The sequence below is a fragment of the Lampris incognitus genome, chromosome 18, assembly GCF_029633865.1.
Source record: "Lampris incognitus isolate fLamInc1 chromosome 18, fLamInc1.hap2, whole genome shotgun sequence".
Taxonomy (NCBI): Eukaryota; Metazoa; Chordata; class Actinopteri; order Lampriformes; family Lampridae; genus Lampris; species Lampris incognitus.
Genome location: NC_079228.1, coordinates 12,193,616 through 12,206,813, shown reverse-complemented (window position 1 = coordinate 12,206,813; position 13,198 = coordinate 12,193,616). Strand labels below are relative to the sequence as shown.

Below are 13,198 nucleotides of genomic sequence, written 5' to 3'. Positions count from 1 at the left end.
GAGACAAGATGGATTGCGGCGCGAAATAGAATGTCTGTCTTCACCTCCTCCCCCCCCCCCCGTCCCTCTTCTGCTGCTGCTCCATCTGAGTGAATTACCATACTTGGATGCTGGACTGAGGGGAACGGGCCAACGCTGGTTATGAAAGCTCTGCACATTTGCGGGGTACATGTGAGCACATGCAAATCGGCTCTGCATTAGCATTTGATATCCTCGGGGCTATATGGGCTATACTGTGCCAAGGTGTGTGTGCGTGTGTGCATGTATGTGTGTGTGTGACAGAGTGCGACGAAGCGGAGAACACAACTATATCGGATACCGATTCTTACTTTCGAACTCACGAGCGCAACCTGATTTCACAAGGCAGTGTAGGTGTACCGCACAGTAAAAAGCACTACATACAGCGATGTTAAACAATGCAGCACTTTGAATGCACACATCGCACAACGTACGGCTCGCCTCGCACGGAGAAGGGATTCACCTCACGCGGACCCGAGGGTTGAGGGAAATTAAAAATAATTTCACAGCTTACTATAACAGGATTGCTCATTTTACGGTGAATTAGACGGACAAAGTTCGAGTTTTAGGCGAGGGGGGGTGGTTCAAAGGGGAACCCGTGCCCCGGCGCACAACCCGTCGGGCCTTTTGCGTGTTGGTTTCCAGGGTTGGGGAAAAAAATAATTACATCAAGACATTACAATAGCAACACAGCAGTGAGCTGGGGAAGGAAGTAGTCCGCTGAAAAAGGACGGCAGTTCTGTGGGTGCTGTCCTGCCACTGGGTTCCCAGTAAAAGGAGCAGACCAGCTCAGCTGGCCTTTTTTTCCCCACTTCCAGTAGGAGCCGAAATGTCCCCCTCCCCCCCAAACCCCACACACTACGTCAGCTGTGTTCTGTAGGTCCCCCGGCTGAAGGCCCACCGTTCGACCCCTTCTCTCTCAGGAACAAAGCCGGGCCGTGGGTCCCTTCCTTACGCCGGAGCGACCGGAGCTTCGTCCGACCGCCTCCTTTCGTGAGGAGCTGCAGCAGCTACGCATGTCTTTCACTGTGGGGACAGAAAACCACAGGGGGGGAAAACTGGGTTGGTTGACGCAAACACACAAACCCTTAGAGACAACCGGGTTTTGCATTCCTTATCCTACACTCCTTGCATCAAGGTAACAGTGGGTTTCAGGATTCGCGACCGCCAGCCATTACCAGAACACATGTAGCGCTTGTTAAGTCTCTTTCAGACGAGAATATCCAAAAAAGTTTTGTAAGCTATAAAACTTACCAGCCCTTCAAAAGGCATAATAAATTTAAAATAATTGCTCAACAACCCCCCCCCCCTCCCCATTCCTCCTGGCTCCATCTTAGGGAACGGCAGGAGTCGTCTCTCCCGATTTCCCTCCCGTCAGAGCCCTGAGCCGTGGATCCTCATTAGTCACTTTTCCAAGGGACCGCACTGACACCCGCCATTTGCATTCTCCCTCAATGAGCCGAGATAAGAGGCGAGCGCAGTCACACACGCGTTCGCTTAGCGCCGTCAAATGCGACGCGGGGCACGGGTAGACGGGTAGTCGTCAGAACCGACCAACCCTTCAAACGCTACGAATATTGCTAACGTGCCCCCGCATAATTAAACTTAAGTTGTAATGCACACGGGTCCGTACCAATGATGGCTAAATTAGATTGACCAACGGCGAATCTGCTTTCACTTAGTCTTGAGGGGAGGGGTGGGGGGGGGTTATCGAAATGTACTCGGCACCAAATTTCTCAACTCTTCACACGGCTCAAAGAGGGGGGGGGGGGGGGACTGGAGGTGAAAGCCTACCTGAGGTTTCATTACAGCAGACCGCTCATCTCCCGGCTCTCGGTGACTGATGGCTGTGCCTGAGGGAAGGGCAAACCCCGAGTCAATACCCAAGCCAACAACACCGGGGCAAAGCTGAGACAAGAGTCATGCAGTGTTCTCTAGAGTAGGTATGGTCATGCAACTCCAGCGCTCTTTTAAGGGTAACTTGGTATACACAGAACCTATTAAGTATTACATTATGCAACCATTACACAGACACGGCAAAGAAAAAGTACCAGCTCAGCTGTACTGACAGATTTGACTTGGTTCATTTTAGCAAGAGTTGCATTAACACTATTCTATTTTGTTAGTGCACAGTAAAGTTATTTTAGTACATAAAATCAACTACTGTATGATGGCGGAAGTTACATTTTCCTTACTTTTGAGTTGAAACTTTTTTTGTCATGACTACAGTAGTTTTTTTTAAAGAACTTGCACGCATTTACCATCACGTTTACGTCAATGGATGAACACACTACCAAATTAGACATTTAGGGTTAGGTTACCTTTACAGTGGAGCGTTCTAGGTTAAAACCATCCTCTCCATTGCACTGCCATTACTCTGTACTAAAGTGGCCGCCGCGCCAGCGTCAATCATGACAATGAAGCCTAGACCTGAATGGTGGTTTGAATCCAGTTAAGTTTCAGCTGCTACCAATGCAATCTCATTAACGACTACGACCACAGGTAAGAGGATTGAAAAAGTCTTATACATACCCAGGCATTCAATGCTTTAGAACTCTATCAACATTAGGAAGCTATCCAGGTTATTTTAGAGGTCTTACCTCTGGGTCCTTTTTAAAAAGTATAGAAAGAGAGAGAGAGAATAAAGTTGTGCTCTTTTGATAACCAAGTCAAGACACCATTTAGTAGGGTTAGAGTCGTCAAGATGTCAATACATTCATTTAGATTTAAAATGTGGTTTTGGAATGAGAAACAAAAGCAAAACACCTACATTTGACTGCTGGACGTTGTTTAAAAAGGCCATTTCAAATTTTACTAAGACATAAAACAAATAAACCAGGTTAAAGTTTCATAAAAACAAACTAAGCTTTATTGACAAACTGCTGCAAAACATCTTTTGGACAGATTTAGTTACCTATTTAGGCAAGCTTACACATAATAATGCATTTTATGGAGAGGGTACAGATACTACTGGCAGAGTAAGTACAGTTTGAACGTTTTTAAAATATGTACAATAGTTCGGATTAAGCTGCAGGATCCCTTCTCTGTAGAAAGAGAAGACCCATGTGGAGATTTTTGTCCCAATCCTTCTTTTGTGTACTTGGTGCATGCAGTTTATATAGAGAGCCAGATCACCAAATAAAGACCTGAACCGGGTTAAGCATAACAGGAGGCCATCTTCCTGGCCATGTTCTTATAAATTTTTAAAAAAAAAAGTTTTTTTTTCTTCTTGTCTTCATTCTTGACATCATCTCTTTAACATTTAAAACAAATTAAGGATATGAGGACAGTCCATCTCGACAGTGTCTATTAGGGCTATATTTCAAAACTCTAAATACAGGAACAAATATTGCTGCCTAAGTCTAAATGAGCAACGTTTTAGAGCTATTTAAAAAACAAATGGGAAGCATCATCAAGAATGAATTGAACTGAAATCCATTAACACCGATTCTTTTTCCTTCACTTTATTTAAAGATGTTTTGTGTTTTCTTTTTTGTTTGTTTCTACATTACAAGATTGAAAGTTTAACGGCTCTTTTATTTGGCTATATTAGAACAGAATTTTGAAATGTAGCCTACATGGGAATCTGCAACTGACCCTCGACAGATTTAAAAAACAAAAAAACAAAAAAAATTAATATGTTTGCTTTGACACTAAAAAGAGGATGAGGAGCCACTAACCCTATTAAAAATGACTAATCCAGAACAGTTTAAGAAATGGTCAACAATGCAAAACAAGCCAGGAGGGATAATAGGGTCAGAAAGAAGTAACTTCAGGAAAAAAAAAACAAAAAAACAAAAACAAAAAACTGAAATCAAAAAGGAGAAAAACAAAAACAAAACAACTTTCTAATTCTCCGAAAATCACTTGTGAGAGGGCAGAGGGATGGGGGAAGCGGGCATCGCCTCATAAAACCAGTTTCGATCAGTTCCGATTTTCCCTTTCTTGTAAAGGAGTCCAGTGTAAGAAAGGACCAAACCAAAGACAAAATGGAAAATTACTTTTGTCGGCTGCTTAAAGCGAGAGCTGCCGTGGCAGACGGGCGGCAGTCAGGGTAACAAAGGTTGGCAGGGCCGCCTCAGTATTGTCTGTAGGGGTGATCCCTGTAAGGCGTCTTGGTAGCTCTGGGGGGAGGGGGGGCCTTCCCCGGGGTTGACCTCTGGGTACCATTCCAATCATCCTGGCCTGGGAACGAACACACACACACACACAAAGCACATACACACAATTATTAAAAATAAAACAAAATAAAATCGAAGTTTTAGACCAACTAAAACTTTGATTAAAAAATTACTCTGTGTATGTGTATGTGTGCTTGGGGGGGGGGGGGTGAATAGTCAATAGATCTCACCGTAGGACTCATATGACTCTGTTGTCTCACCATGCCCATAGTCATAGTATTCTGGTTCTCTGAGCAGTAAAAGAGAGGAGCTTTTTTTTAAAAAAAAATCATTAAAAAGCATCAACCAGCTTCTGACTAACGGCTGGGGGAATGATAATTAATTCCCACCAATAACATCAAAGCCTGGTTCTCAAGGATGGAATATATCGGCCCTTCTTCAGTTCTCAAAAAAACAAAAAAAAAAAAAAAAAAACAACAACATTGAACTGGGACCCGTGGAAACAAGGCACAAGCAGAAATGAATTTGTGCACTCGCCAAAGTATATTTCTGGCTTCAAATCCCGTAGTGTGTCAAATTCAAAACTAGGCTATGTGTGCTTTTGGAAAAGCGGGTGTGAACCAGAGAGACGGGTGATTCACTCACGCCTGTGGCTGACTGTAGTAGCTGTCGTATGACTCGTAGGTCGGCTCTGTGTAGCCCTCATCGTAGGCCTGGAGAGGAGGAAACAAGAGAGGCTCACTCATGAATCATGAATGTTGAGATCTCCCCAAAGTGCTGCACTTCTGCCAAAGTAGATGCGCTCCCTTCCTCTGCGTCTGCAACCACTTATTTCTCTGTTGACGGACGAGCACTTTGAATGCAACAGTGTGCCCGGAAAAATCTCATTTAGGAACAGCCAAGCGTTGTCAAGTGGAGAGGTCATGAATGCTGATTCATACCCCGTCTGTCTTGTGATCTGCTTATCTGACAGCCTTGAATAAGATACAGACCAGTCTACACTGGGGGGGGGCATGGCTATGTACTCACATAATCCTCATATGTTTCAGCTGCAGCGGGGGCGTGCTGATGGGAGGGTGGAGGGGCCATCCTCTGGGGGGGTCCAGCAGTTGGGGGCCTGGCCCGGGGTGCTGCCGCTCCCCTGGAAGGAGCTGCAGGGGGTCCTCCTCTCCCTGCCGGTGCCCCCCTCACCGGCCCACCTCTGGTTGGGCCTCCCCGAGTTATGCCGCCCCTTGCGGCACCACCGCGAGGGGGCATACCTCGACCCCTGGTGGAGGAGACAAACACAGGAAGAGAAAGAAAAGATGAACGGGATAAAGAAAAGGAAATAAAGGAACAGGTGACTGAAAAGTGCAACTCGACACTTTCTGAATATACTGGATGGACAAACAACAGCATCGCTCTACTAGCTCCACAACCCAGCAGCAAATATTACATCATTTACTTTGCGTATGTGTCCGCATGCTATAGTCCCTCACCTGGGTACTCCAGCAGGGGGTCCTCCACGACCCCTTACCGGCATACCTCCTCTGCCTCGAGCTCCATGCTCCTGGCCTCCGTTCAGGTAGCCCATCTCCAAGAATTGCTCTTGGCAGATATCATCCATCATGTCCTACACATGGGCGCGCGCGCGCACACACACACACACACAAAGGAACACAGGATGAGAAACGATAGCACAGGGCATGGGGTATAACAAAGGCCAACAGATATGGACAGCAGAAGGGTGCCGAGATTTGGGAGGTTTTATGAAAACAAGAATGGAAGGTAATTAGCTAGCAACACAATTCTTACAGTGCATGTCTATCTGTGAGTGAAGCTAGGCGAGGCTGTGAAGCCAGGAAACGGGGCTCCCCCACCTGCCTGCCTTGGCTTCTACATCAGCCTACGAAACCTATACAAGACAAGGTAAATGTGATTCATCTCCACAGTTGGCAGGTCATGTGCGACTGCTTGAGCAGTTAACCCATTTTGTGGCTATGTAACAATAAGTTAGGGTGGATTAGTGCAGCTGCCTGTCTGAGCGGCACAAATCCTGCAGCACAATCCAGCACTTTTCTCTGGGGAGCAATCTCAGAGTAGCACTGAGGTCCAATCAATTCTTTTTCATAAATCAGTCCTTGAGTAGGAACAGAGACTGCGCACTAATGGTGCCAGGGTGGGTGGAAAAAAAAACTACAGCAAATGCTAGAATATGCAGCGCAGACGAGCTTCTTCAATTTATCTGCTGCAGAGGCAGGCAAACACCAGCCATTTATCTGATTACAAATTCATCTGTGGCTGGGAGCAATGCGACTGCCCTTGCATTTAACAAGCTGGCGAGTCACTGCGCTTTTACGCATCAACCTGTCCCCATCCTAAAACTAGCCTAGAAATTGCTTTCGCCACCAGAAAATAAATATGGAGCATTCGACATTTAAAAGAATAAGGGGGTCTTGAATGAGAGGCTCTAAATAGAACTAGGAGCAAGAATTTTCTTCAACTACAGGCTCATAGACAAGTGATTAATGTTACAACGCAACGACAACATCACAGCCTACACGAGTAAATGTATCCTTCCGTTATAAATTAGAACCCTTATCCTGTTATCATAGCCAATAATAACCCACAAAAGACCTTCTACAAAATCTGGCTTACTCACTAGGTTGGAAACAAGATGCATATAGAGAGCAATGTTTGCTCCTCAGCAGAGTAAGTTGGACAAAACCCCAGAACCTCTCAGCATAAAGCCAATACACTAAAGGTAGGTCGTGCAGGGAACAAATCACTACAGAGCTGTCTAGGGATATGTCCCCAGGCCTATTCTTTTCACGGCACCCAGAAGAAGGTGTGGACTGACATGAAAAGCAGACGGGCAAAGAGAAGACCGTGCTGACACAATGAAAGTGTCAAAATTTCTCCTCTTAAGCCGGCTGCTTTACGTGCTTCGACTTTGCCGTCGGGTCCGTTTGCTTTGGGTAAATTCAACTTCATTCCCTCTAGCTGTTCCAAAGCTGTCATTCCCAAGCTCTGTATGACAAACACCTGATCAGTCATACTACTAAATTTTAAAGGAAGTTCTTCTGTCAGGTACTGAAGAAACCTTTTGGATTAAGACAATGAATATAGCCCTCTCCTTTGTGGCTTAATTCACCTAACTAGGATTTAATGTACATATGTACGTGGCAGGTCTCACTATGACTGGTTTGCAGAGTGCAGCAGTACCTAATGCGAGCTGAGACTACTCACAGGAAACAGGAACTTCTTGACTTCCTCCATGGCATGGGCCATGCGTAGGTAGGCCTCAGGCACAGGAGCAAATACCTCGATGAATACATGCAGTTCCATGGACAAGTGGGCATACTTGGGCTCCCCACCTTTCCTCAACCCCTCTTCCTGAAAAAAAAAGCAGCAATATAAAAAGGATATCAGTGAAGGAAATACTTGGATCATACTGCATTCTGGCTTCATAAGTTCCTCAAGTCAACTGAATTATGCATCAGATAGTTCAAATTCCATTTACCTCTGACAGCATCGGGCACGGGTGTGTGATACCAATCCAACGTATAGCTTAATAATTAATAATGACATCAGTGAAGCCGAAAAGTTTAATGGCCTATTGTAAGGAGTTTCATAGTGGGTGTAAACTACACGGATGCCTTTGGCTTTACATTTATGCACACTTGGTCTATCCTGTGCCAGTAATGGGCCTATTTCCCAGGTGAACCTCTCAATAACAAGACAGATGTTATGTGGCTTCAGGTATCCCTTTCACAGGTGTGTTACACAAATACACCCTTTTACCTTGGACTTGTCTCTCATGGATCCCTTGCCCAGCACAGAGATCTTGGCTCCAGTCTCCTCCTGCAGACGTTTGATTGTGTTGCCCTGGGGTCCCAGAATTTTTCCCACGAAATTGAACTGTTAAGAAAGCAGAATGAAATAAAATCTGAGTGCAAAGGAGCAATCTCTGTTATGGGGTCTGTTGAGCATGCTACAGCCATAAATAGTGAATTCACTGGGGAGGGTCAATATGAAACCTAGAGATCTAGTACCATTAGTAAATATGTACTATGATATCTGAAACAGAGACAAGACTTATAATCAAAAGCCCCACGCCCACAACCAAAGACTGTAATACAATGCTATTGTCCAAGTATGATGTTTAAAGACACCAGTCACTATCAAACTGATTAAGGCCAAGCCTTTCTGCCCATCTTACCTACAGAATAATGTTATCATGGGTTTTATAAAAAAAAACAAAAAAAAACAGAATTTTACAAGCAAATTGCCGACGCATATTCTGTAAAAATGCATTGATCCAAGGCTCACTCATTAGCCTTGCCATCACAGTCCTTGTGTTCTGGTTTACAACATAAACCCAGCTCGATGAGATTAGTAGATTGTCTGACTCTCCAGACAGGACTCCTACATCATATCGATCTGGTGCTTGAGATGGGGGCGCAGCTATAGATCTTACTCTTGTTAGGACTCAGCATAGCAGTTTCTTTCAAAAAAAATAATGTTTTACTTCACCATGCAATCAAATGATGCTAATTTAAGCCATTTCTCGCAGGAGCCAGAGCTACTAAGATGCAATTGTGCACACCATTAATTAAATCACAAACACAAATTATTAAGCAATTGTTTGTTCAAAAGAGCCGTACAAACCAGTAACACCAATTCTTAACACCTGACATGTCATGAGTTTACATTGAGTTCTGGGACTCGCATTTGAAGCCGTAAACCTTTTATTATGGTAGCCATACAATAACAGGCCAAGTCAGATTTAGATTCAAATCGTAAGGCTAAATACATCCCTGGTTAGCAAATTAAGCCAGGAAACTCTCAGAATGGAAACACTGAAAACGAACAGAATGGTGAAACCAAACAGAATATTGAGCCAATGATGAGACCAAGTTTGATTTACACAGGAAACTGGAGCAGCCATATACCAGAACAGTCTTCACTTTTGGAACCTTTACGGAGATGTTCTAAATCACGGCAGTAACTGGTGTAAGTATACTCTTCAGCAAGAAGATCAAGCATAAGAGGAGTAATTTCGTACCTCCAAGTAACCATGTGGCTTAATGTAATTTAAACCCTGCTGCAGAAACAATTAAATCAGGAGAAAATGATGGGGGGAAGAGCGGAGAGGCGGCAGAGGGGAAAAGGGGTCCATGGCTCACCTTCGGATACTGTTTAACAGGTATGAGCACCCGTTCCTTAAGTTTGATATTCTTTGTTGTGAAAAGGTCCAGGTATGTTTCTCCTTCCTTTTTGGGCTCCCCTTTCTGGATTCTATCAATTTCTACAAAGAAGAACAGATATCCGTTTTAGCCACAATTGCTACTCCAACCGATGACGGAGTCAAAAAGCACCAAGAATGTCAAAATTTAAATATAAAAAAAAACAGCTTTTAAAGTGTTGTATCAAATGTACATGGGAGTAAATAAATACACAGTAAAAAGGCCCAAATATAGACGATGGTTAGACAATGTCAACACACTGGCTCGGATCTTTTGCAACGACTCCTACCTCTGCCAAATATCAAATGATCTTTTTATGACTATGTGCAGTGATTCTCAACCCAGTCCTCAAGGACCCCCTTTCCTGCAGATTTTCACTCTAACACCTGCATAGGTAGCCCCGCTTGTACTTACTCGACCAATCATCTCGCAGTACTTCATTATGCAAGGTGTGCAACGTCTGACAAAATTCATTGCCGATTGGTTGAAGAACTACAAACAGGTACCTATTCAGGGTTGCAAAGAAAATATGCAGGATAGGGGTTCCTCGAGGACTGGGTTGAGAAACACTGGTATAGAGGCAACCTCTACAGCCATTTCTGCATGCCTTTACCGTTATGCCGTGTTGTGACACGTATCGCCCCCTATACAGACGCGGGGCATCCGATCTCCGGCGCCCTTATGCATGCATGCCAATACAGCAGTCCATCCCATACCACCACCACCCCCCACCCATCTTAGCCACAACACCAAAACCTGCAACGTGCAAACGTGTCCCCCACTGTACAGTCTACCAGCCGCACAACGAGGAAGTGCGGATTTCCAACGGAGGCGGGGCCAACTCTCAGACGCGGGGATTATATCTAAAATAACAATTCGGGCGAACAACCCGACCTACTTCTGGCCCCTCGATCTGCTTATCTAATCCGGTTTTGCACGCGATTTCGCGCGAGCCGCACCGATTCCCGGCCGCGTGAACCAGATTCCTCCGCCACCTAAAGTCGGAAGGAAGGGTGCATGGACGGCCACGCGAGAGGACGGAATCTGAAATCTTCGCAGAGCCCTACAGTTACCCCCACAACAAGTGCGTCAGTAACTCAAGAGACACCGAAACGAGGGTTTTCTTTAACGGAACACGTGGCGGAGTGTCCGGCTAAACGGGGTCGGTCGGGAGCGTGACGTTCACCCGGTTGGCCACGCGCCCGCCTCCGGGTTACACGGCATCGGGTGACACCCCCCCCTCCCCCACTTTGCCGCGCATTTGAGCGCTCGACCCCGCCGCCAGAAAACCGAGATCCCCCCACACACACGCACACCGGGCGGTATGAAACGACTCTTTCCCCCCGACGAAATAACCCAAACTAGAGGCCGGGCCGCACATGGCGTCGCCCCTGCTTGGCGGCTCGCTCGGCCGAGCCGTTGACGGGGCAGTCCCGTCTACCCCCCCGCGCGCGCGCGCGCACAAAGGCGCGTGTTTTTCCAACGATCACAAGCAACATCGGATCCCCCCCACCCACCTCCCCCTCGTTCTTTGTTTCTTTCAAAGAAAAAGTCGCGCGGTGGGGGAGAAAGAAAAAGCACTTTACCCGCTGTCAAAAGTTTCATGGCGTGTGTGAACGACGAGTCCAGGCTATCCTTCTCGGCGAGGAGCTCGGGGAGATATTTGCCGTCGTTCTCCATCTTGACTTTTTAAAAAAAAAAAAATCAGTTTTCCGCCACGGAGGTTCGGTGTGGAGCGAAACGACGCGCGAGGGCCAACGGCAGCGCGCGGGGGGAGGAGAAGAAGAAGAAGAAGAAAAAGAAGAAGATAGTCCGGTTGCGTAACTACGGCGCGCTTATCCGCTTCGCCGAGTGCGCTTTCGCATGAGGCTCCCGTGTGCTTGTGGCGCGGGCGGAGGTACGCCGTCGTCTCCTGCGGATGAACGGCGCGTCTGCACGGCGGACTTGCTGAAAATGGATGAACAAAAGCGGGGCGACTCGCGATGATGGGACCCCGCCAGCGGAAGTGACCTCAGAGAGACGTGGCGCTTGCTCCGCCCACCCCGCGGTCGCGCACATCCTCCCGTTAGCCTCTATAGCGCGGGCTCCTCCTCTCCCTCTCTCTCTCCCTCCCTCTCTCTCTCTCTCTCTCTCTGGGCGTGCCCGTTGGCGGAGGGTGTCGTTCTCCTCCATTATTACACGTTTTCCGAGAGCGCAAGAGAGAGGGGGGGGGGGGGCGTCTCTGGGGTCACGCCGTCCCTTATTGCGTACAAATCTGGTTGGGTTTGTGACAGTAACACGGATCGCCTGATGAGGACTCTGTTCACTGTTCAGCTTTGAAATGAATGATAATAATACGTTTTATTTGCGGGCGCCTTTCAGAGCACTCAAGGACACCTTACAGAACACAGTTAAAACAAAACAAAACAGGCAGCGCTGTACCAGACAGCATAAGATCAAAAGAAAGCAGGGTAGACAATAAAAAGTTAACGCAACAGATAAGAATAAAATCACCATCTGCACAAAACTTAATGAAGCGTGGCTCAGACTGAATGGGCCAGTTTGAAAAGGTGCGTTTGAGATGGGTTGAAGGTTAGAAGAGAGTCCATTGTTGCGAGTGTAACCGGTTATTTTCTTGCGCGGTGCGGGATTCGATACGGGTGTACTGCACCACAAGTCGACATCACTAACCGCTCGGCTAAAGGGCCAGACCCGTTAGCTAGGGGCTAACGTGTCTTATTACTAGTTTACAGTCATCACCCTCCCCGGAAGGGCACCCTCGCGCTTTGTTATTCCCGCGCTCCGGAGAGACTTCTGAGGATCTGCACACGTCCGGATCCCACCGCTGCCACCAATGTAACCGGTTATTTTCTTGCCCGGTGCGGGATTCGATACGGGGTGTACTGCGCCACAAGTCGACATCACTAACCGCTCGGCTAAAGGGTCAGACCCGTTATTTAGGGGCTAACGTGTCTTATTAGTAGTTTACACGAGTGTCTTGTGGGAGAGACTTCCGTAGGCGGTGGGGGGGAGGCGGGGGGGGGACGGAGAGAGAATGACTGAAGGCTCTAGACCCCATGGTAGTCAAGCGGCCCAATGGTGTAGTGAGTTGGGAGAGCAGAAGAGGGTCTGAGAGTGCCGGAGGGCGTGCAGATATGAAGGAGCTAGGTTATTAAGAGCCTTAAATGTGAGAAGCAGCATCTTGAAGTCAATACGGTAATTAACAGGGAGCCAGTGGAGTTGCTGAAGAGTCATTGCTGAAGATACAGTAGTTTCTATACCACAGCCAAGTGGGTGTGTGCTATGAGTGCAGTCAAGTTGACCTTCCTTCCTGCACTCTGCAATCTATAAATTATAGTTTTTGTTTATTAACAGTACTTCCTGATCTCTACTAACCTTTATTATTATGTGAGCCAAACGAGACAAATTACACTTATGTGGAAACATATTTGGCCATGAAGTCTAACTCTGATTTAACTAACAGTTTGTGAATCACGCTGAGATTATATTTCAGAAATCCTCCGGCTACAGACTGTAATAGACTGACGGGTAACCTTACACGTTATGTCAATGAGTGAAAGATGCTGATGTGCAAACAATACTCATTTCGGTGTCATCACTGTTGATATAAATATGACAATGGATCCATAATGACATATCACCAATGTGAAATGTAGCAATTTAATCCCAGTCCACTGGGCACTTAAGCACCGAGCCTTTGACCATTTTATTATACGCTATCTACTGCCCCTCAGTGGTTTTGCTGATCATCGCTGGGAATATGAGCCACAGCTGAGCATGTGCAGGTATAAATATCCCCAACTGAAGCCCTGTATCGGGAATTCTTCCCCC

General features: G+C 46.5%; 1 protein-coding gene across 2 annotated transcripts; it reads right to left on the bottom strand.

Moving 5' to 3' along the window:
- Positions 1–878: 878 nt before the first annotated feature.
- On the bottom strand, positions 879–11,363 carry khdrbs1b (KH domain containing, RNA binding, signal transduction associated 1b). Of its 2 annotated transcripts, XR_008811940.1 has the most exons (11): positions 10,954–11,363; positions 9,308–9,429; positions 7,923–8,039; positions 7,368–7,514; positions 5,618–5,751; positions 5,169–5,406; positions 4,785–4,852; positions 4,370–4,428; positions 4,020–4,203; positions 1,813–1,871; positions 879–1,044 (listed from the first exon to the last, which is right to left on the bottom strand). XR_008811940.1 is itself a non-coding variant. In XM_056298779.1 (9 exons), the coding sequence occupies exons 1-9, from the start codon at positions 11,045–11,047 to the stop codon at positions 4,097–4,099; spliced, it is 1,086 nt and encodes a 361-aa protein (XP_056154754.1). In that variant the 5' UTR covers positions 11,048–11,363; the 3' UTR covers positions 2,859–4,096. The 2 variants fall into 2 exon arrangements, 1 of the variants encoding a protein (XP_056154754.1); XM_056298779.1 differs by lacking the exons at positions 879–1,044; positions 1,813–1,871 and having other exon boundaries at positions 2,859–4,203.
- Positions 11,364–13,198: the final 1,835 nt, after the last annotated feature.

What these genes read in the sequence shown, in the direction of transcription:
- khdrbs1b (XM_056298779.1), bottom strand. Translation starts at nt 11,047, where the DNA reads ATGGAGAACGACGGCAAATATCTCCCCGAGCTCCTCGCCGAGAAGGAT. An exon ending in CCCCCTGCTGGAGTACCCAG is followed by an intron (nt 5,407 to 5,617) that starts GTGAGGGACTAT and finishes CTCCTCCACCAG; the next exon opens with GGGTCGAGGTATGCCCCCTC. An exon ending in CTGAAACATATGAGGATTAT is followed by an intron (nt 4,853 to 5,168) that starts GTGAGTACATAG and finishes CCTCCTCTCCAG; the next exon opens with GCCTACGATGAGGGCTACAC.